Here is a 23,973-nt window from a genome sequence, read left to right as displayed (position 1 = left end):
AGTTATTTATATATCTAGGAGTAGTCAAGCAGTTTGTTGTATTTTGAATAAAGAAATCGAACGTCAACGTTGGCCCATCGATCGAATTCGTGGAGACAGTGCGTAGAGTCGTTTCAGGAACCTCAAATCAGTCAACTGCCTTACCAACATGTAGCTCCAATACTCGAATCGAACTTTAACGTTGATATCCTTATTGATGTTGTTGTTGATCTGATCTGTATCAAAAAATTTTTCACTGATGGCTGTAAAGTTGACGTATTTCGAAATGTTATTATTATGAATATTTGTTTCGTGTCGCGTTTGTCCTAGGACATTTATGATGCAGCGCTATCATATACTATAGAAGCTTTTATGGTAAATCGAGACAAAATTAATAAAAAAAGCCATTTGATATAGCGGAGGAGACCTTTCAAGAGTTTTTAGAGAATCATTATCTACAGGAGTACGATACCATTAACATTTATGGTCATGCATCGATTGCTTATTTTGCATTTCAGAATTCTTGATCTTAATCGAGCAAGATGAAAACAAAAAGGAAACCTTAATGTGTTCCTGATTATTTATTATTAGATATTAATAATACAGTGCTATCTATAAGAGATTTAATTAAAAACCATAATTACAATTCGTCATCAAGTCTAGAGTTTGGATCGACATGTGGTTTAATGACGACGTAGTCAATATACAAGTCACCGAATTTACCCTTGGAACCAAGAATTGGCATACCGAAACCTGGAATTTTTTCAACTTCACCATTCATGACTATATCCATAGGCGATCTCTTTAGTTGTAGTTTCTTTGTAGGATCTAAGAATTGTATATCTCTACTCCAGTCACCGTTTATGGCCTCTTGGAGTGTCAGGACTTCTGTTCTGAATAAATCCTTACCACGTCTTCTGTAACCCATATTTGCTTCTGGAACTTCAAAAAATTCGACTATCAAATCACCAGGTTCGATGCCCGGGCCCTTTTCAGCCTCACCTTGTTGAACTGAAATATGGTTTCTTTCAATACCGGAATCAAATGAGACAGAGATGTCCTTTTCTTTCTTTTGTACTTTTGCACCACTACAAACTTTACATTTGTTTTGTATGATTTCACCGGAACCTGCACATCTGTTACATCTCTGCTGTACCTGTTGTGTGACAATACCCATTCTTATCACTTGAATTACCACACCTCTACCACCACAGTCAGGACATTTTTTAACTTTACCATCTTCAGAGCCAGAACCATGACAATGGTCACAATTATCGTTAAGCAGTAAAGAGAAAGAAATGGAACCACCATTGTAATAATCTTTCAAAGTCAAAGCATGACGCACTTTAATAGATTGACCTCTTTGTTTACCTTGGTGTTGTTGACCACCACCGAAACCTCCAAAGCCTCCAAAGCCTCCAAAACCACCCCCATGGCCACCTCCAAACATCTGTTCAAACAAGTCAAAGGGATCGTGGAACCCACCAGGACCTCCAGGGCCACCAGGGCCACCAGGACCTCCATTTTTAACAGCATCTGCACCAAATTGGTCGTACATTCTACGCTTCTCAGGATCACTTAAAACTTCATAGGCTTCACCAATTTCAATGAATTTATTATGGGCATCTTCATCATTAGGATTCTTATCTGGATGAAACTTCTTGGATAATTGTCTATAAGCAGATTTGATCTCTTTTTCATTACAATTCTTAGATAGACCTAATATCTTATAGTAATCTTGTGCTAAGATAAAAGGCAAAAATAATAAAATTGAGATAATTACTCGTAACGAGGTCAAAACCATCTTCACTTAGTCAACCACAATATATTAACAGCAGGCTACAGTATCCTTAGACCATGTACCAAGTCTACAATCACAATCAATAGCTTCTTTTTAATACGTTGTTGTTACGTTTACGTATTTATATTTTAAGTCAAATTTTTCAGTTTCTGCCAAGAAGAGAGATATTGAAAAAAGTGCTGAAGATTCTGTTTGTAAAAGGTGTCAGTGCTATAAAGGGAAGAACAGAGAACTGAAGATACAACACTGACAGTGATTGATGTGACCAGATAGATCTTAAGGTTGTATTGTAGTTCTATAGATCTACTATGCAATAATATCATCATAGCTTACACCATTTTACTAGGAGAACTCTCTAAACCTCAGCATATTGCATTACGTAAAAATATCACGAGATCACATGACTGTTTCAGTAACATCGTCTCTTAGTATAGTACAGTATTAAAGTATGGGAAGGTTCAGCAAATGAATGGATAGAGTTGATTAGAAAGTATAACCATTGATATTACTTTAGGATATCAGTTCATTACAGATTACAGTTATTGAGATGTTGATATCTAGTCCATCTCTCTATTTTTTTTAAACAGTTTATCATAAATTAGTTTGTTTCTATTCTTTTTGGTTTTGATATTTGTATGTGAGTACAACAAAAATCAGTTTGAGGCAATTGCTGACACTTTGGGTTTTACCTCTAATAGGACTGATATAACTCATACTTTGGTTAAAATACTTGTTTATTTGATTAATTAGGACTTTTGTAACGTTAGATTGGTTATTTGGCTATTTTTGATTTTAAATATAGGACACTCGATGGATCATTATATGGTTGTCGTTGAGAAAGTATCATGAAATTTCTGTTCACACCAAAACATCAGAAGTTGGTAAACCATTGCTATCCTAGGGGTAGGACATCTGAAATGAAACCCAACACTTCAGAGACTTCGTATTTGTTATACTATGTTAGTTCAAGAAGGAATAAGTTGGAAAAAGTCAGCAAATATTTGGTTAAACGAACATTGCACGACATACGTCATAGAAAGTTTGGTAATATTGCTGTCACAACTATTCTAATGAATGAAATAATACATTCATGTAATGAAAACTTAAACATATTTATAGGGGACTTCTTATTTATTCTGATCAAGATATTGACAGATACCAATATTAATAATGATATTATTATTGTTGAGCATATTGAGAAAATATTGAATAGTGTTTGTTCACTAACTAAAAATAATATATTTAATTGGAGTTCTGAATCAATACAGAAATTCGTTGACTTTGTTGAATCTTATTTTAAAGTGGTCCATTATAGATTACATAAAGATGAATTATTATTAAAAGGATGTATTGATATTTCGATGGCTACAAATTTAGCTTGTAATCAATACACAAATCACATTGTTCAAAAATGTGTGGAATACAGTTTAAAAAAGTTGAAGGAAAAATATCCAAAGTTTAAGATAATTAATCTACGTCCAAATTCTATATATAGAGGTGACTCTCAAAAATTATCAAAGAGTCTTCAATGTTCATTGAATTCATTAAATATTGAAAGCCAGAATGATCTAGAAGTAATAGCAACAAGAAACTTCTTTAATACAACAGAAACTGATAAGTTGACAGTGGCAGTCCAACAGCTATTATCGCATTTATTCAAAATTCCCAATTCTGAATTGCTTCTTGTTATTTGTGACATGATACCCCTTCAATTACGATATATCGTTGTCATCCTGCTGTTTAAACATTTGAGCTCATCCAACCCAAATAAAAAAAACCCTGTTATCATCCTTAAACTGATATCTGCGTTACTGACTTCAAGTATTAGTATGATAGGTCTAAGTGTCTTGGATTTGATGAGGAAACTATTGAATTTTCAATTGAGTAATGTCAGTGTTAAGAATGTTAATTATCAATGCAGGAATACTATTGCCGATTTAAATAATAAAATATATTATAGATCCCAAACTGCTGATATGTTCTATGAATTATTGGCAAGAATTGAAGTGGAAAAACGATCTTCTTATAGACATGCATTAAAACTTGATATCCTCACATTAATCAAATCGGCGAGTCATAATGATATACCACTACCGCTATGTGCAGAACTAATTAGGCATTTACCTAACGAGTTTGAATCAATTATGGAAATGTCAGAATCAGAAAACAAATCAATAGAATACTGTTTTTATCCTATTTGTAGAATTTTAAAATTCATTGAAAATGAAAACGATATAAATAAAAGCTCGGGATATCTGAATATTCTATTACAAAAGTATAAGAACATTGCAATTGCCACGGGTTTGAAATATCTTGATAGTCCTGATTCGATACATGATAATGAATTTTATTACACTTTCCATCATAAAGCTGCTGATTTTTTATGTTTAGCTGATTATCAGGAAGAAGTATTGGCAAAGAAAAAGAAGGGTGGGTCTATTGATGAAACTGGACTGGTTTCACTTTTATCGGGATCAAACAGAGAAATCATTCAGCTTACAGATATTGTTCAAAATTTAACAAGTAGCGGTGACTACAGCATGGAAAACTCTGAATTGAATCTTCAATCCTCATCCAACCTTAAAGAACTTAATTATAGACTAAGGAGTTCGTCTTACGGATTTCAAACAGGTAATGCCATAATGAATAAAAATAAAAATTATTATCAAAAGTTTTCAACTTTAAATACCACCTCATTGAAATTAACATCTTCAACTACCCCAACAGTTAAGCAATTGAAGCATATATATGGGAGTAGGTATGACAATCGGGATGAAAAAAATTCATTGTTAATAAATAATTATCCACAGTCGATGCGTTCAAAAGTAACGAATATAACATCCCTACTAAACGAATTAAAAAGCTGTGATGAGCAATCAAGAACTACAAATTATGACTTAGATCTTGAGAAAGGGAATAGAATAAGCAAATTCAAGCCTCTTCAGGGGAATAAAATTGTAAATTTGACCGCTAATGACACAGTGTCACCAATCTCAGATTCAGAAAGTTCAGAAAACTCAACAACTGATCAACGTGCTGAATCACATATGACATTGTCTGGCAGTTTTTTTGCACAGCTTTCCAAAAAAAGACTGTTCTTTCCTTTTAAATAGTTAAATTGTCATCATATAACCAGGAACTCGATATATCTCGAAATTGGTAACTATTTTAAAATACATGCAATTATTCGCTTTCTTGATCCTTAGATGGTTCTATTTTCCTTTGTTTATACATTAGGTAGTCTTCTTTCTTCTGAGACCTTTTCAAATTTGCTCTGTGTCGTCTGCTTGATAAATGAATTGTCCAATTTTTGTTTCCTATAGCTAACAATTTATTATTATTTTTATCACAACAAATATCACAGGTAAAGTGTTCAAAATCATCATTTTTTGTTTTATCCAAATTGTTCTTATCAAATTCCAAACTTTTTAATTTATTTGGTACTTTGAGCTCATCGATATTTTTATCTTCTATAAATTTGGTAGCTATATTATCCGCTCTAACAGCTACTGTCTGATCCCACTTCTCCAAATCGGTAGCATCCAAAATATAAATATCACCATTAATATCTGGGATTAACATCTTTTTTATCCATTTCACTTGGCTTTTTGCATACTGTCTGGTCCTAATTTTCATTCTTTCCACACAATCAGGTAAAGATACATTAGGTTCCTTTTCTAACCATGGGAGGAATTCTTTGAACCCAATAACTTGCCATACACCATTCTCACATTGTTCCGCAGTAAAGTTGTTATCTTTGTAATAATTATATAATTCATTAATCTCTTCCATACCACCAGTCTCTAACATTTTATCAACTCTATCATCTAATCTTTTGTTCAAAGCATCTGGTTCACTGTATAGCCAAAAGAATAATGTATTATACCTCAAACTATTCTGCTGTTCATTAAACATTTCGCTTGGTTTCTTTCCTGTAGTATAATATATCTCTAGCATTCTTTGGACTCTTCTAGTATCATTTGGATGATATTTGCTTGCAATATCAGGATCATGCTTAATTAAAGTCTGATAAGTCAGTTCACCATCTCCAGAATTCAAAATTTCTGATTCTTCTTCTGTAACTTCCCTTGTTTTCTCATTTACACTCTTATTAAACAATGCTTGAAGATAATAATGGGTACCACCTACTACAATTGCAACTTTCCCTCTCCTATGAATATCTTCAATAGTCTTGATACATTCCTTCTCGAACCTATGAATATAATACTCCTCAGTCCAATCAACATGGTTCATAACATGATGTTCAATGCCTTCACGTTCAGCCAATGGATGTTTATTGGTAATGATTGGGATTCCTTTATACATTTGCATTGAATCAGAATTAATCACTTCACCATTAAATTTTTTAGCCAAATGTATAGATAATTGGGATTTCCCAACACCTGTAGTACCAGCAACAACAATTACTCTACCTGAACTCGTCATTCCTTGCATGATTCCCCGTATACACATTTGTATCATCAGAAGCTTTATCTTATCTCATCTCATCTCAATTCTTGTTGAACAATTTTTATATGATGAAGCTCATCTCTAATAGTTTCTTCTATATATTTATATAGGCAGCACTAAACGGTGTAGATGAGAATCTGGAAATGACAATGTTAATGCACTAAAAATTATAAATGTGTTCATATAAAACCATACCGTATGTCTCTATATATTTATATGTAGTAAATGTATTTATGTATTTATGTAAATCTTGATGATTGAGAATTGGGCTTCGAAACATAAAAGGCTTCCTCTCAGTAGTCATCATCACCAGAATCTTCATCATCGTACCAACCGAACTCATAATTTGATGAAACGGTGGCTAGTTCATCTTTTAATTCTTCTCTGTCGCTATCGTGTCTGAAATATTTGGAGACTATATCATGCCATTGTTGGTACACGTCTCTGCAAACCTCTGTTGATTCTAGATCAACAGTGAATTCACTAACTTTCCTAAACGCTATAGGAATTGTATCTGAAGGAGAATATGGATAAGTGAATAATTCTTTTAAGTCATTTGACTTGTGGTTTATTTCCATTGTTCGAGTTATTGAAGCCTTTGAGAAGATGTGTAAACTATCATCATTTCTTCTTGTTTTTAATGGCTTTACCCTTGGATAAAATGAATATTGTAGATCTGTACAGTCCGTTGAAGTAATATTTGAAACAATATTTCTCACTTCATCTCCATCTTTAATACATTCTGCCAAGTAATCCATTGATCTTCGTTGATCCATATTAGATTGAGAGAATAGTGAGTTTACAGTATCGAATATCTTGCATAACATTCCAGACAGTTCCCAATTCGAAGTATTCGGTGGCTCATATAATGGTATAAACAGGTCAGATTCTTGTTTCAAGTTTATGGATGCCCTTAATTTGTTTGACAATTTATGCAAGTTTGCTCTTGTTATCATTTGATCCTTTGTAACCGTACCTGTCAATGGATCGTCTTCATTCAAACCCCAAGTGTATACTACAGATTTAGGCAGTTCATTTCTCAATTCTAAAAGTAATGCAGTTGAGAATCCTCCCCATGCAGAGTCTAAATCAGTAATCATTTGAAACCCTTGAAGAGAATCACATTGTTCTAATTGATAATGAAAATTATCATCGAAGAAATCCATGCTGTAATTATCATTGAATTCATCGTAACCTATTATGTAATCGTTGAATTTCCTTTCTCCCAAGTTCTCATAATCAGGTAGGTTTGGTTCTTCTACATCATGGTACCAATTTCTTAAAGTATTTAAACTTTTTGGTTGATAAATCAATTTCGAATAATCTGACCAATATCTTGTAATTGAAGGGGTTAAAACCGGTAATTTAGAACCGGAATCCAATGCCATCTGATATTCTGATCTATTTATCCTAGGATGAGTAATCATAATATCACTACTTTCGTTTTTTTCAACATTATTATTATCACCATCATCGAAATTATAGTAATCATCCTCATTGAAATATTGATGTTTCCCCAGAGAACCAGTACCAGTCTTCGCATCCCATAACAGTGCTCTAGGATAATAAGATACAGTCTTGGACAGTCTATCGACAATGGGATTCAAAAATATCGACTTTTCACTATCATTCTTATTATCATATAACGATGCCTCTTGGCAATTGAAAAATTGTGTTGCTAAATGGTTAGCTCGATGAGATACTGAAATTGTAATTATTTCATGCATATTATATTAAACACCAAGATCGAATAAGGTCCAAACCAATATCTACCAACTACTTCCTCTTGGATTGATGGTCTGATTTACTCCAGAATCTACCTTTATGCCTCTATTTAAACATGTTTTTTTAATGAAATCTTTCATCAAAGTTCTTAGATGCATTAGAGGTTATATTCAGAAAGTAACAACTAGATTAAAGTATTATAAAAAATGTTGGTTATTGCAAGTAATTACAGAGTGTTGTAGTTAATATTAAGAATAAATTAAACACGATACTAAATTTACATTAAATTCAATTAAATAAATTAAGCAAATAGGGTGAGTTTAAACCTTATCGTTAATGGATGCTATTTGTTTTCTATAAGTAGTCATGACGTAAGACTGACCTTTTGATGGGGAGGTATTAGGAGGTGCGACTGGTTCGTAACCCTTTGATGAAATTTCTTTATGGTATGTGCTTAAGAATCTACAGATTGGTTCAAGATACCATCTCTTACCTTTCTCACCGTTGAACCAAGCGACATGACCTCCAATATCAGTTTCGATTAGTACAGTATATGGGTTCTGTTGAAACTCTTTCTCTGGGAACACAGGGCCAGTGATTGGGTCATCTCTTGCATTAATGGCAATGAATGGGGTCCTTATGAAAGGGAGCCTCTGGTAAGCAGAAGCATCTTCGTAATAGTGAACTCCATCTTTATAACCAAACATAGGACCGGTGAAGAAATTGTCGAACTCATCTAGGAACTTGATGCTTTCGAAACGAGTTGAATAGACTGATTCAAAAGTTGGGCTTTTCCTTAATTCCTCGATGTGCCTGTGGGTTAATCTGACCAAGCTCTTGCACAACGCTTGGGAATAGACTCTTTTCCCAATGGTTGTGCTATTGATGTAATGGGAAGCGTTGGTTAGGTTCCAAGGTAGACTCACTGCAATAGCACAAGATATTTGAGAATTTTCACCTTCTTCACCCAAATAATTGGTTAGAACAGAGGCCCCCAAGGAGAACCCCACCATATAAAACTTTCTGTTTGGGTACATTGATTTCAAAGTGTTGACACAGTGTCTAATGTCATTGGTCCAGCCACAGTTGTACAATTGGGGGGTTGTGATAGTGGAATGACAGCAACCTCTTGCGTTCAAGACACAAGCTTCAAAACCATAGTTTTCAGTGATATTATGGACCAAAGACCTGACGTAACTTTCAGAGGACCCACCAGCTAAACCGTGCAATACAATCACTAAAGGTTTAGTATCATCTGATTTCAATCTAGGATCATTTGGACTAAAGAAAGAATAAAAGCTCTTTGAAGGTAAAAATTTCTGGAATTTTGGACTATAAGGCTTTATAGCTTTTTCAGTTGATCCTTTTTCCTCGTTGACTACAAAATCCACAGTACCTTCACCACCATCTGAATAGTTTAAGACCAATCTTTTGTATTTGACTTGATCAATGTCTTGGAATTTCTTCAAAGAAGCATAGGCCGTTTGGAAATGACCATTGATCAAATAAGGATGCAGCATGCTGCTAGAACCATTTTTAAATTCAGGGACATATTTCTCTATCAGGTTTGGGAAACTGACAGTAGGATTTTTACCGACAGACTGATTCCTATCCTTTAACTGGAAGTATATAGGATGGTTCGGAAGAACAGCTTTAACGGTAAGATAATTTGGTAAATGTTCACTAAAAGCCATTTATCTAAATATCTTTTAAATCGACAACAACACAACGTTCTACGCCTTGGACACACAAGTCACACTAATGTGAGAGCTGACTTTACTAAACTAAAGCTAAGTTGAGCTAAAATAAGTATGAGACACACACACTATATATATAAATATAAATATATAAATATAAGCAAGAATATTTTAGTAGAGTAATATGGAATGAAATGAAGGATTTAACGAATAACTATATCCCTATCTCATCGATTGGGACGGGTTTTAACCACATACTATATATAAAATTTTTATCGTTGCTATATTAATAATATTATGAGATAGTAAGAGTGTAATAACCATCAATCGATCAAGACAAATGGAACAAACCTCTAAAACCAATAAAAAAAACCTCTAAACCGTTACAAGGGAAGCTTCCCCTTGAAATAGAATTCCTATTGACATGAAGTACCAACCACATCATCACCTTCTTCATCACCACGTCCAGCTTAACTTGAGACTAAATCGAAATATTCTCAAATACATAAGAGAGAGGACACTTCATGGTAGTACTTGGCCAGAGGTATAGAAGGAAACATAATCTCATCGCCCTCTCTTGGAAGTTAGAAGGCATAGGAAATTGTGAGATGTCTAAACTGCAATTGAATTGTCGTAATAGTTGTCAACATCAAGTAGTGAAGAACATAAACTACACCATTTCCTAACGTTGAAACTTTTTTTTTTTTAATTAATTAAACCGATCCAGCTGATTCAGCTCATCCCACCACTTCTCTTGATTCGATAAGAGTCTATCCCTACAAGTACCAATATCAGTTTTTCCAGTTCCATGGAACCAGAAATCAATCAAAATCAACCAAAACCATCCCATTCCATCCTATTCCTCTGGGTATGGTGATCCAATCCAGTGGACCGTCTCTATCTGTATCTGGTAATACTAGACTGGGTGGGTTAAACATGCATCACTTTTGCCTTGTTTGTCATTGGATTTGGAACTTTTTCAGTTTGATTCGAATTCGAATTTTATTATGGTGAAGTTAGCTTTGGATATCTGGCATTACAGGTAGTGTATTCTGTTAGGATATAAAGGGATTGGGATTGACTTTGATGGATGGTCTTGGCCATTGTAGCTCTGTTATTCGGGTAGGATCGAGATTGGCAATTGAACGAATTGTTTGTTTATATATGATATTATTTGAGTTACGATTGATTGATTATATTTGATTAGAGTACATTTGAAAATATTGGATTCTATATAGTTTTTTGCTTTTACCATGTATACATATATACATATACATACATATATATATATATATATATACTTGTGTGTGTTTGTGTATGAGTGTTTTTTCGTATGTGAGTGTGGATTCAACAAGTTAACAACATTTCTAGGATTTAAATATGTTGTCACCTTTGTTGATTTGGATTTTTTTATCTTGTCCAGCACTAATGATTCCAACATTTTTTGACCAGTTAACAGCAAACACTTTATCGTTTACTCCCTTTTCTACAGATTGTTCTTCTCTTGTTATTGTATACATTGGCGAATTGGCTCTTACATCCCAGACTTTAACAGTACCGTCATGACTACCTGAACATAGCATGTATTCATTTTCTGGACATGTATCTAATGATACAACGAAATTCTTATGGCCAACTAATTGTTGTTGTGTGATTTTGGATGTTGAACCAATACGTGGGTCATGTAATGTGATATGTCTAGCACTTGAACCACATGCAAGTAAGTTTAATGTTGGCAATTGGGCTAATGATAATAATGAATATGAGGTTGTCTTAGTATCAATACATCTTGAAGTGACCAAATCCCAGGTCTTGATTGTATGATCTTGTGAAATTGAATACCCGACTGTGTTATCTTTAAAATCAAAGGAAACTTGTTCAACTGGTCCAGTGTGTGATTCTAATAATGCTAATGGAGCACGTCTTCTAATGGTACCATCTTTTAATGTTAACTTTCTTCTTTTTTTGGCAGCGGTTGACATCTTGCTGTCATTGTTTTTCAACTCTTCCATTGGATCAACGACTGTCATTTCTTTATAAATAGTTGACCAGAACCCAATGGTGTTATCATAAGAACCTGATAAAATTCTAGAGTTATCGCTAACATCGATAGAAACAACTGGTGCTTTGTGACCTTCTAGAATTGCTAATGTTTTACCATCTTCAATGTCTTCATCGTCTTCATCAACAACTGGCTGTTTTAAATCTTCGTTCTTAGTCTTCCACAAACGTAAAGTACGGTCGTTACCACCAGAAACCATTCTAGTGTTTGAAATATATTTAACTGCACGGATTGGTGCAGAATGGCCACTGTATTGTTTTTCAATCTTACCAGATAAATTCCAAGTACGAACAACACCATCGTAGGAACCACTGATGATCTTATTGTTGTCACCGACATCTAGAGAACTAACCCAATCTTCATTGCTGAAACTACTCAAGAAAGAAGGTGGCAACACAGCTCTTGTATACTCAACATTCAAAAAAGTTTCAGAAGATAACCCATGCTTGGTTAAGTATTCCTGTAAAGAAATACGCAACAATTCACCATCGATCAAGAAATCAAAAGGAACAGGTTTCTCGAACCCCAGTAAATGATTAACAACTTCTGATAAACCATATCTCTTCAACGAGATAGGAGCATACATAGGAGCATCTTGGACATGTAAAGATTCATCTTGTTCACGAGTGAAGAATCTTAACTTAACTTGAGAAGAATCACTAGACATCTTCAGGTATTTATTTGGAGGGAGGGGGAACAGAAGGATATAGTTGAAACAAAATACGTTGACGGTGCTCACAGATCTTTAAAATGGATAGTAATGCAACACAATATCTTAAAATAATAACTGTTTTAACCTTCAAATAATGTTTGATATCTTCTTAATAGTGTGTAATATTTGCGATGAGCTTTCGAAAATTTTTCAAAGTTAACAAATTCGCGTAGAGATCAAAAAATTTAGAACTTTAAGCTTAAATTCAAACCGAACTGTACAATTTTTCGAAATGAGTTCAGTCGAGTATGGAGGGTTAGATCAAGATTGATGGAATTAGTTACAATTTCAGATACAACTACAGATTGATTAAAACTACTACAACTACGATTACAATTACAATTACATTGGTATTACAATTAGTATAATATAAAGATATGAGATGTCTCACTTGCGCAGATACTGATCTAAGCGTGGGTATTAACAATAAAAATTATAACACTTAAAACAGTATGAGGTACGCTCATGAGCGTGGGTGTCTATCTAGCGCTTCTTTTCCCCTCTGATCACCTATAGAAAAACAGATGGCACAGTGAATAGAATGCATTTTCGTATCACCCTTTTGAAGCTAAAGCTAAATTAAAAAACCAGAACTAGAATATAAAATATTATTTAGGAAAGTGATATGAACGTCCAAAAGAAAGACGATAAAATCGAGTTCTTTATATATTAGTTGTAAGTGCGGGTAACTTCTCCAAAACTGGTCACAAGTTAGGGCCAGAATATATTTTTTTTAAATCTCTATTCGTACAGATTGATGATGGTCATGTGATATATGCACGTGATACGATACCGAATAGAAAAAGAAAAAAGTTATCCAACTCCTGTTCCGGTAACTGAGTCCATCGTATCGCCGGGGACGGGACGAAACTCAGAACTCGAAAGATATCCAGATCAAATGACGACAAGTGTATGAATCATAATGAAATATTCGATGAGCTCCAACCTTTAAATCAATCTAGTCGTATTGGGATTGATTATAAAATGTTGGAATTGAAAACTGGTTAATCATATATTGGCAATATATATTTATATATATATAATTGTGTTCTTGGAAGGGGTGGAAGCAAACCGACTTCATTTCATCTGAGATAATTATTTTACGTTAAAAGAGAAATAATGGCCTCATCTGTACCAGGTCCTATCGAGCTACCTGTCTCCAAATATGACCAATCCTCTTATTGGGGGAGAGTTCGTCATTGTGCAGGGATTTCAGATCCTACAATGCTGTTCACTACTGAAAATCACCTGGTAAACGCTAGAAAGATCATAAGTGATTATCGTAATGGTATACTTAAACAGCCAACACCTGAATTTTGGAAGGCTAAGAAACAATTAGACTCTACTGTGCATCCAGATACTGGTGAGACTGTGTTTCTGCCCTTCCGTATGTCATGTAATGTCATCTCAAATGTCGTGGTAACAGCAGGTATGTTGACGCCAGGTTTAGGTACCATGGGGACTTTATTTTGGCAATGGGCTAATCAGTCTTTGAATGTTGCAGTAAATGCTGCCAATGCAAATAAATCAGATCCGATGTCTACAAAGCAACTTTTGACGAATTATACTATTGCTGTATCTGCTTCATGTGGTGTAGCGGTGGGTTTAAACAAACTCGTCCCTAGATTAAAGAATATTACTCCTTCTACAAGATTGGTGCTTACTCGTCTGGTGCCATTTGCGGCAGTTGTTAGTGCTGGTATCGTAAATGTATTCCTAATGAGAGGAAATGAAATTCGTAATGGTATTTCCGTCTATGATCAAGATGGTGAAGAAGTTGGCAAATCTAAGAAAGCAGCATTCTTGGCCGTTGGTGAAACGGCTTTGAGTAGAATTATCAACGCTACTCCAGTCATGGTGTTACCTCCATTGGCCTTGATTAAATTACAAAGCGGATTCTTAAAGGGTAAATCAATGAAGATACAGAATTTGACCAATTTGGGTTTGATTTCTGCAACTTTGTTTGCGGTTTTGCCTTTTGCTTTAGCTGTCTTCCCACAGCGCCAAAGCATCCATGTTTCAAAATTGGAATCAGAACTACAGGGCAAAACTACAAAATCCGGCCAAAAGATTGAATATGTTAACTTTAACAGAGGTATTTGAAATCTTAAAATTATGATTGAAATAATATTTTCTTATTATTATATATTTATAGACTGAACATGTATGTATCGATTAATTATTTATTTTCATATTAAAAATAATCCTCTATAAGAGCCGAGTTTTAGAATAATGTATAGATAGCCTTGTGATATATACCGTTTCATTTTTTTCTCAATTATGCATTTTTCTACTATTTTGTTAAGGTTAAAATTGTAGTTGATTAGAACTTCCAAGTCAAAACAGATTCATCGGAAAATAGGAACTTCGTCAATTGCTCTCTTGGACTTTCTCTAGCTTCCAGAATAGCCTTGATTACGATCGCATCTTTTTCAGGAATAGAATCCAAAGAAACAAAAGAACAACCCATACCACCCAAATCAGTGTCATATGTACCATAGTTGTGTTTTTCCTTCAAGATGGACTTGAAAGTTTTAATTTGATCTTGTGTGACATCCTTCTTTAAGATGGTCAATGAACACCCACCACCACCAGCACCGGTTAATTTAGTAGAACCTAAATCCATAGTATCACTTAACGATTTGATTATTTCTAGACCTGGATGAGAAACACCTAATGATACCAATAGACCATGATTGACTCGTACTAATTCCAACAAGTCGTTATAATTTTTATCATTCAAATTTCTCAAGATATCAGCACCGTCATTAGCCAAATGACCCATAGATTGGAGAATTGGCTTGAAAATACTTGGATACTTTTCGACTAATTCACGGACATTGCTAACCAAAACTTTGGTGGATCTTGGAATTCTTGTATATGTCAATATCATTGGAATCTTTGGAAAGTTGTCAATAAATTGGAAGTTAGTTGAGCCATTATCTTCCTTCTTGAATAGAACAGCGTTACCATAAGTAGCGACAGCGTTGTCAATACCAGAAGGAGTACCATGGATACATTTTTCACCAATAAAAGACCAACTATTGATATATTTCTTATCGGCAGAAGTCAAGGATTCGGTACTCTTGATGTGACCCCCTAATTTAGCCATGGCCAAAGACAATGCTACAGAGATAGAAGCACTTGAACCTAAACCTGCACCAATTGGTAAAGTAGATTTAAGGGAAAACTTGACATGATTAACATTAGGACATAAACACACGTACAAATAGATGAAACAAAATGCGGCATGGAAATGCAAAGATTCTTTCAAACTACCTAACAATTTCTCTTCCAACAAAGTTACCAACGGTTGAGATAAGTTATTAGTATCCTTTCTAGCCTTTGTCAATAAACCATCAGCCTCAGCAAGCTTTATAACTTGATGGATCTCGGAATGTCTCCATTCATGATGGAACTTAATATCAGGGAAATTCAAAGCAACAGTGTCCCTGTGAGCGCCATCTTCAACCAATAGGAAAGTTCTTAGAGAAGAAACACTAGCGGCCACTGCAGGCTCGTTGTAAACTGCAGAATGTTCACCAAATATAATAACCTTACCAGGAGCAGAAGTAATAAAAGGAATCATTATCCGTGGAGATGAGAATTTAAAGAAAACGGAACAAATACCACCGGCTTGCTACAGATAAGAGTCTAAATGTCTTGAAAAAACAATCGACGACAACAATTGGATAGCAGAGCAATTGCTCATCAGTTGGCTTCTTTATATACCAATTAGATCTTGGCTTGGGCAGTGTCTCGATGAGGTGACCCGATAAATATCCAAATTCCGGGTAACTACTTTTAGTCTATGAATTCTTTAACTGTGGAAAGCTTTAGAGTTACTGCAACAGGTGATGAGAGAACAACTGATAAACCTCAATGGTAGAAGGTGATGATGTTTAGTCCAATCGAAACTGATCGGTTTCTGAGTCAAATTGATATGAGTTTCCAGTGATACTGGTTTTTTAAGTCGGCTGGGTACTACTCGCTACATTGATACAAGAGACATGAAATAGCTCGGATAGGCTGACATTTGTTTCAGTACCAGCAGAGCAACACAATTGAATATAGAGAAAGAGAGAATCTAGAAGTTCTCAAAACATTCACCTGTCCTGTCTCCTTCTCCCCACAACAGTACCAGGAATTCCAAATCGTAATACCATTTTAACTCACTATAGTAAACTATGCAATACACACATACTTTCTTTCTTACTTACTTACTTACTCACTTGCTTCACTAGGTTAACTACCAACCAAGCAGTGTATACTTGACAACTGATCCAAAAACAATTGTAAGTGGAAAGTCACGTGCGTACAAATATCTTCGTCACGTGCTGACTCAAACTCATGTCACGTGCCTTGTTGTATATCACTCCTCACGGTGGTTGTATCCTCCTTAAGCAAAGAAAATGTTGTAAATATTTGAAAAAAAAAAGGTTTTAAAAGGGATTTTGATTAAGTTTGCTACAAGATGAGATGATTTAGCAGATATAAATGAGAGCATTGGCATTGGTAATTGAGAGTGTTCTGGCTGTCTGATTCAGTTGCTATTAAATTCTGTGTTTATTCTATTATATTGTTGTTGAGCGAACACAAGTGTTTGAGGAAAAAATCTATATCCGAGAGAATAGCTTGCTTAAATTCTGAAACTTATAGTGCTGCAAAGAATTTTTGAAACCCATTGAACGGTTATAAATTTTGGAAAAATTTATTTATAAAGCAGTACTTTTCAGGTTTGTATTGGAACAAGACTCTTTGGCTATTGAAGAAGGAACCGTTGTTGTTTGGTAGTTTGTTTCTGTGCTTTTAGTTCACAAAATTTAAAAGAATTTAAAATTTAAGCTGATAACAATGATTGGGTTAGGAGAGAAAGATGAGGCGATGTTTCGTTCGGCGGAAATGTCAATGGTCCATTTCTATATCCCCCAGGAGATTTCCAGAGATTCTGTTTACATTGTTGGTCAACTAGGTTTAGTCCAATTCTTGGATTTGAATCACAAGACAAAATCGTTCCAGAGAACTTTTGTCAACGATATTAGAAGATTGGATAATGTTCAAAGACAGTATCGTTATTTTTACAAATTGTTGCAGAAACATAGTCTGAAAGTGTTTGCTGCAGATGAAGGAAAGTCGTTGGTTGCCGCAGAGACTATGATGATCCCACCAACCACGGCTGCAATTGATGATCATGTTCAAAATGCTCAGTTTTTGGAAGAACGTCTGCTTCAAATGGAGGACGCATCAGAACAACTGGAAGAACAGAAGGCCGACTTGGAACAATTCAGACATGTTTTGAGATCTTCAGACGCATTTTTCGCAATTGACGGCACCCAGCATCAACAGATCGCCGTTCAAACTACGCAGCCATCAACAGAAATTGATGACATAGAAAGACAATTCATTGATCAAGGCGCAAGCTTACCAGATTCCGTAAACTATGTTACTGGTGTTATTTCAAGAGAGAAAATTCCTGTTTTTGAACAGATCTTGTGGAGAGTGTTGAGAGGTAACTTGTATTTTAAACATACTGAAATTGAAGAACCTATCTACGATAAAACTGTAAAGGACAAAGTCGCAAAGAATGCTTTTATTGTTTTCTCTCCAGGTGACCTGATAATTCAAAGAATTAAGAAAATTGCAGAATCTTTGGATGCAAAACTTTACGATGTCGGTCAAACTTCAAACATGAGATCCAAGCAGTTGATCGAAGTCAACCAAAACTTGGATGATTTGTATACCGTTTTACAAACAACTAATACTACTTTGGAGAGTGAATTATATGCAATTGCAAAAGAATTGAATTACTGGTTACAAGACATTTCCCGTGAGAAAGCTGTCTTTGAAGCATTGAATAAATTCAATTTCGATAACAACAGAAAAATTCTGATTGCAGAAGGTTGGATTCCATCAGATGAGTTAGTTGTCTTGCAAGATCGTTTAGATCAAATGACTGCCAACTTAGGAGTAGACGTTCCTTCGATTGTTCAAGTGTTGAAAACAAGTAGAACTCCTCCTACCTATCATAGAACAAACAAATTTACAGAAGCCTTCCAAGCTATCTGTGATTGTTATGGTATTGCACAATATAGAGAAATTAATCCTGGTTTGCCTACAATTGTGACATTCCCATTTATGTTCGCCATTATGTTTGGTGACATGGGGCATGGTTTCATTATGTTTTTAGCGGCCTTAGCTTTGGTCTTAAATGAAAATAAGATTGCAAAAATGAAAAGAGACGATATATCGGATATGGCATACACTGGTAGATATATGGTACTATTGATGGGTGCCTTTTCTATGTACACAGGTTTCCTGTACAATGATATTTTTTCCAAGTCAATGACATTCTTTAAATCTGGTTGGAAATGGCCAGAAAAATTCGAACCAGGTCAAACAGTTTTCGCAGAACCAGTTGGTACATACCCAATCGGTTTGGATTACGCATGGCATGGTGCTGAAAATGATTTGTTGTTTACCAATTCATATAAGATGAAATTGTCTATTTTAATGGGTTTTATCCACATGTCATATTCATATATGTTTTCCTTGGTAAATCATATCTATTTCAACTCATGGATTGACATTGTTGGTAATTTTATTCCAGGTTTCTTATTCATGCATGGTATCTTCGGTTATTTGGCCGTTTGTATAGTGTACAAATGGTCTGTTGATTGGATCAAAGATGGTAAAGTCGCACCAAGTTTGTTGAATATGTTAATCAATATGTTTTTGGCTCCTGGTAAGATTGATGATCCACTATATCCATATCAAGACAAGATTCAGATGGCATTATTATTCATAGCATTGATCTGTATTCCATGGTTGTTGGCTGTTAAGCCAATATACTATAAGATTAAATTAAGCAAGAAGTACAACGCAGTACCAACGACAGTGACTGACGAATTAGAACAATTACTACCCGATGTAGACATTGACGGTGGCGCTGGTGAAGATGGTGAAGCAGGAGGACATGGTGCAGAAGAGAACCTAGGTGATATTGTTATCCATCAGGTAATTCATACGATTGAGTTCTGTTTGAACTGTGTGTCTCACACAGCATCATATTTACGTTTGTGGGCATTGTCCCTTGCGCATTCTCAATTGTCCAATGTTCTATGGAGTATGACAATCGCAATTGGATTCAAGAGTTCTGGTACACTAGGTGTAATTTCTATCGTATTCTTATTTGCAATGTGGTTCGTATTGACAGTATGTGTGCTAGTTGTGATGGAAGGTACCTCAGCCATGCTACATTCCTTACGTTTACATTGGGTCGAGTCCATGTCTAAATTTTTCGTAGGTGAAGGTCTCCCATACGAACCATTCAATTTCCCAACAGAGGATATCGAAGACTTCGGATCACAAACCACCTCAGCCACGGCAGCTGCTACTGCATGAGAAATAGACATCAGGACAAAAATAGGGGAAAAAAATAATAGATCTTCAACAACAATTTCTAATAAAAGCAAACAAAAACCATCATAATCATCATAGCACTTACACCCGTCATAGATATCAGACAGAGAATATAGATATACATTTCGAATAACGAACAAAAGGTATATACACCATATCATTTATAATAGATACATATATAACAAATAAAGTACAAGCTTAAAAGGGGAAAAAAGGCATCTCTACGGCCGTTGGTATGATAAGAGAACCAAATCGGAGCTACAAGTGTCAGGCGGAAGCAGAAGAGATCGAACAATTTGTCAATCGAACTGACTATACACAGTATGTATCACTTACGTGGTCAGAACGAGGAGGATAAACGAACTAGAGTACGGAAAGACGGTCGGTTGGCCGGTTGGTTCGTTGGCTAGCAATGAAATCAGACTTTCATCCCATTTGATAAAAGGACCCCACTTTTGTTATTTTTTTATCATAAAACTCACAACAACCAAAAAACCAGTTCGAAAACTTGTCATTCAAATCCTATCCTTGTTAACATAACAAACTCTCTTGTCCACCCCCAAAGCTAAAAAGCCTAAGCCAAAACTAAACCTCTACCGTCTCTCTATCTGGCACTTTTGACAAAATCCTTGGCCGGTTCCCATAAGTAACCTTACCTAACATAATGTGTATATAATACTCAGTTCTAGTTCCTTTTTGCTAATTATCACCATTTGTTAACGCCGCGCTCTAGTTTCTTTTTACCAAACAGAACAAGCCCGAGGCTGACAAAGAGGCCCACCGTTTCCCATTCATTCACTCGAAAACGAGAAATGTTGCATAAAAATCTGGTAAGAATCTATCCATTCGGAACAGACTGGATAGATTCCACTGGGTCTTTCGCTCCCTTCTCCCTCTCCCTCTCCCTCTCCCTCTCCCTCTCCCCCCCATCCACCGACAGCCTCGTCTAATCCCAATCCATGTAACCGCAAGCACTTCTTGAACTATTTAACCAAAACTCGCACATTTCCAATCAAGAGACACATCGCTTCTCTCCAGTACAGTTCCTTTTTTTATGCCTGATGGCCCTCCATCTCTCTCTACCTCTCTCTGTCCCAGAGACCTACAACTTGTAACCCCCTGGTAGGCAAAAGAAAGCAACCGAGGCAAGAACCGTATTGTTCTGTCAGTACCACATGGATATGATGGTATATAACGTTAGGATTGGTGCAAGTTCTCACTATTCTTCACCAAATTGCCCAAAAGAAGGGGAAAGTGCAATGAAAGAGAAAGCAATTTCCAATAAGAAGTTTCGAACTCCCCCTGTCTGATATCTTAATGTCTGCCAGCTGTACTTGACAGAAAGCACTATCCAGGGGTCGGTTTGGTTGAGAACTTGGACGTTTCATTCTAATTTCTGTTTCGAAGTATGTGTGTGATTTGTCCTTGGCTTTCATCGTAGAGAGATGGGTTTGGATATTCGATATTTGATATCCATCCACACTTCGTGTAGTTAGTTCTATTTTATTTATTTCTAGTTTATAATTGGAATCGAGAGGCTCTGTGAAATTGAAGGAGTTATATGATCAAGGTTTGGGAAAGATATATAGTGTTTCTTTGATTCTGGATACACTTGTATAGTTTAAAATTCCAGTGCATGCTGTAGGATGCTGTCGATGTGGGGCATCAATTGCTGTCCCTCCCGTCTCTGTTTCTCTTTTTGTTCAAATAATGCTGAAGAGGTAGAGAGAGCCAAAGGGAAAATTTTTAATGTCCTTGTTATTGATTGGATTGAAAACTTCGTAATACAGGGAATATTCCAGTCGTTTTGCATTGTTGAGTTTCTTTATACCTGCAAGTGTTCTTCTTGTGTTATTCTATTCCGAGATATTGCAATTTACTTAATTCCTTTTCACTTACTCCCTTCTCTTTAAATAATACACAAGTTGGAAGGAAATCAAGAAATAGATTGCAGTCTGGGGGAGTTCGGGAATAGATGTTTATCGAATGGTATAAATATAACCTTGAATATTTGAATATTAGACGTTAGAGTACCTTTCCTTCCACCATTTGCGTTTTGAATAATTTTTGTTGTCTTGCTTCGCTGTCTGTCTGTCTCTCTGTCGTGAAGTTGGAAACTGACTGTCGTTGAAACAATCTACCAATATATATTCGTATTGCTAATATCTATATTTCCCTATAATAGATCTTGGTTTCAGAAATTTTAAAGATATCTATAGGCCAAGAGAAAGCTAATGACAAAATCGTATACCAGCTTATTTACAAAACTCGTTTTTATTCCCAAATAACTATCAATTTAGAGTCTCCTCGATACAATTTAATTCAATTTAATTTAATTTAATTTATTATTATAGAGGTCTTCGTAGTATCATCTATAATATATCATTAAAAATAAAATCTTTTTAATCATGGCAAATATATTTACGAAGTCTCAGGTGCATCACCGTCACCATCAGACAATTAAGTCTGCTAAAGAAGCAGAAAATTCAAAGATAAACCACCAAGACCCTCCTAAACATGCAAGGAGGTCATCAAGACCATTCTTGGGTGTGTTAGAAGATGGCGTCCCAAATAGACGTAAAAGTATTGATCAAATGAGAAGAGAAAAGGATGCTTCATTTGAATCTATTCAGAGTTTTATCTTAGGCCAAGATATGGATTCAAGTAGAAAGAATTCCTTGATATCTTTATGCGGTCAATTTAGTCCCAATGGGGGATCCAGACATTGGAGTATAGATTCTGGGACATCTTTAGTATCAAACAGTAACCAATCAATGGCTGATTTGAAAAAATTCTTTAAAAGTCCACACCGTACCTCATCTGACAAGTCAATCAGTAGTTCAGGTGATCCAGTAAGCCCGATCCTACATGGTCATCCTTTAGAAGGTGTCACGTTGAAGTATGACGGTGAGTATAAAGCTGAATTTAACCTCAATTCAGCAGATGACAGTGGGCACTACCTTGATGCAAGTGAAACTGCAACTTCAACGTTTCATAAAGATATCATATATCAGGATGATGCCATGCTTGCTGAAAAGTATGGTATATTCGGTAAAGAATTGGGATCTGGTGCCGGTGGTTCCGTCAAAGTAATTACTAGACCAAGTGATAATGAAGTGTTTGCTGTCAAGCAATTTAGAGACAAAAAACCAAATGAATCTATGGGTTCTTACTCGAGAAAATGTATGTCAGAATATTTAATTGGTTCTACTCTACTGCATCCAAACATCGTTGAAACATTAGATATATTTTCTGATCCAAAGAATAATAAATTCTTTCAAGTCATGGAATTTTGTCCTGTTGATTTCTTTGCTGTCGTTACCAGTGGTTCGATGTCTCGTGGTGAAGTTAACTGTTGTATGAGACAGATGGCGGAGGGTGTCAAATATCTACATGATAAAGGTTTAGCTCATAGAGACTTAAAGCTTGATAATACTATGATGACCGAGGATGGTATTGTCAAGATCATTGATTTCGGTTCAGCAACAATATTTAAATACCCATTTGCAAAAAATACGATTATGGCTCATGGAATTGTAGGTAGTGATCCTTATTTAGCCCCTGAGGTTTTAACTTCAAGTTCATCTTACGAACCTGAATTTGTTGATGTTTGGTCGTTGGCTATAATATATTGTTGTATCATTTTGAAAAGATTCCCATGGAAAATTCCTCATCCAAAAATGGATGAGAATTTTAGGTTATATTCTTTACCAGATGAAATGGAACATGATTATGTTGAATCTGCTAAGATTCATGAGAGGTTATTGAAAGAAAGAGCAATGAAGAAGCATAGTGAACGTTCAGCACAACTGGAGATGGAAGTACATCATTTCCGAACTCCAAACTATAATAAGGCTGAAGATGGTGTCAATTCTCCTATAGAAGCAGATCCAAAACCAGATCATGTAACTTCATCTGGTAGTAGCAATACTGTTTATGATAAGCCGCCTGCTTATAGAGATAATGCAACCTTGCCGCATGAGCATAGTCCATTGAATTCTACTGTCAATTCATCTCGTAGAAAGTCTGGTTTAGCAAAAGATGAAACCAATTCTAGTGACAATTCAAAAACTTCAACCTCAGGTAGAAGATTCCAAGGTCCAGCTAA

The 23,973-nt window shown here is 35.4% G+C and overlaps 10 protein-coding genes across 10 annotated transcripts; 4 read left to right on the top strand and 6 right to left on the bottom strand.

Moving 5' to 3' along the window:
* Positions 1-619: 619 nt before the first annotated feature.
* SCJ1 (Scj1p) lies at positions 620-1,783 on the bottom strand (the record flags this gene model as incomplete). Its single annotated transcript, XM_001644366.1, has 1 exon — positions 620-1,783. One exon carries the CDS (start codon positions 1,781-1,783, stop codon positions 620-622), a length of 1,164 nt encoding a protein of 387 aa, XP_001644416.1.
* An 842-nt stretch (positions 1,784-2,625) lies between these two features.
* Kpol_1064p39 (uncharacterized protein) lies at positions 2,626-4,893 on the top strand (the record flags this gene model as incomplete). Its single annotated transcript, XM_001644365.1, has 1 exon — positions 2,626-4,893. One exon carries the CDS (start codon positions 2,626-2,628, stop codon positions 4,891-4,893), a length of 2,268 nt encoding a protein of 755 aa, XP_001644415.1.
* A 70-nt stretch (positions 4,894-4,963) lies between these two features.
* MOD5 (tRNA dimethylallyltransferase) lies at positions 4,964-6,262 on the bottom strand (the record flags this gene model as incomplete). The annotated part of the gene is made up of 1 exon (XM_001644364.1): positions 4,964-6,262. One exon carries the CDS (start codon positions 6,260-6,262, stop codon positions 4,964-4,966), a length of 1,299 nt encoding a protein of 432 aa, XP_001644414.1.
* A 281-nt stretch (positions 6,263-6,543) lies between these two features.
* DML1 (Dml1p) lies at positions 6,544-7,977 on the bottom strand (the record flags this gene model as incomplete). Its single annotated transcript, XM_001644363.1, has 1 exon — positions 6,544-7,977. One exon carries the CDS (start codon positions 7,975-7,977, stop codon positions 6,544-6,546), a length of 1,434 nt encoding a protein of 477 aa, XP_001644413.1.
* A 318-nt stretch (positions 7,978-8,295) lies between these two features.
* Positions 8,296-9,669, bottom strand: MGL2 (putative carboxylic ester hydrolase; the record flags this gene model as incomplete). The annotated part of the gene is made up of 1 exon (XM_001644362.1): positions 8,296-9,669. One exon carries the CDS (start codon positions 9,667-9,669, stop codon positions 8,296-8,298), a length of 1,374 nt encoding a protein of 457 aa, XP_001644412.1.
* Positions 9,670-11,039: 1,370 nt separating this feature from the next.
* YTM1 (Ytm1p) lies at positions 11,040-12,401 on the bottom strand (the record flags this gene model as incomplete). The annotated part of the gene is made up of 1 exon (XM_001644361.1): positions 11,040-12,401. The coding sequence occupies one exon, from the start codon at positions 12,399-12,401 to the stop codon at positions 11,040-11,042; it is 1,362 nt and encodes a 453-aa protein (XP_001644411.1).
* A 1,164-nt stretch (positions 12,402-13,565) lies between these two features.
* Positions 13,566-14,549, top strand: FSF1 (Fsf1p; the record flags this gene model as incomplete). Its single annotated transcript, XM_001644360.1, has 1 exon — positions 13,566-14,549. The coding sequence occupies one exon, from the start codon at positions 13,566-13,568 to the stop codon at positions 14,547-14,549; it is 984 nt and encodes a 327-aa protein (XP_001644410.1).
* A 220-nt stretch (positions 14,550-14,769) lies between these two features.
* ERG12 (mevalonate kinase) lies at positions 14,770-16,035 on the bottom strand (the record flags this gene model as incomplete). Its single annotated transcript, XM_001644359.1, has 1 exon — positions 14,770-16,035. One exon carries the CDS (start codon positions 16,033-16,035, stop codon positions 14,770-14,772), a length of 1,266 nt encoding a protein of 421 aa, XP_001644409.1.
* A 1,265-nt stretch (positions 16,036-17,300) lies between these two features.
* VPH1 (H(+)-transporting V0 sector ATPase subunit a) lies at positions 17,301-19,847 on the top strand (the record flags this gene model as incomplete). The annotated part of the gene is made up of 1 exon (XM_001644358.1): positions 17,301-19,847. The coding sequence occupies one exon, from the start codon at positions 17,301-17,303 to the stop codon at positions 19,845-19,847; it is 2,547 nt and encodes an 848-aa protein (XP_001644408.1).
* Positions 19,848-22,273: 2,426 nt separating this feature from the next.
* Positions 22,274-23,973, top strand: HRK1 (putative serine/threonine protein kinase HRK1; the record flags this gene model as incomplete). The annotated part of the gene is made up of 1 exon (XM_001644357.1): positions 22,274-23,973. A coding segment is annotated over one exon (1,700 nt), but the record flags the coding sequence as incomplete, so codon positions are not given.

Source organism: Vanderwaltozyma polyspora, genomic scaffold (assembly GCF_000150035.1).
Source record: "Vanderwaltozyma polyspora DSM 70294 KpolScaffold1064 genomic scaffold, whole genome shotgun sequence".
NCBI lineage: Eukaryota > Fungi > Ascomycota > Saccharomycetes > Saccharomycetales > Saccharomycetaceae > Vanderwaltozyma > Vanderwaltozyma polyspora.
This window is presented reverse-complemented; position numbering and strand designations above follow the sequence as displayed.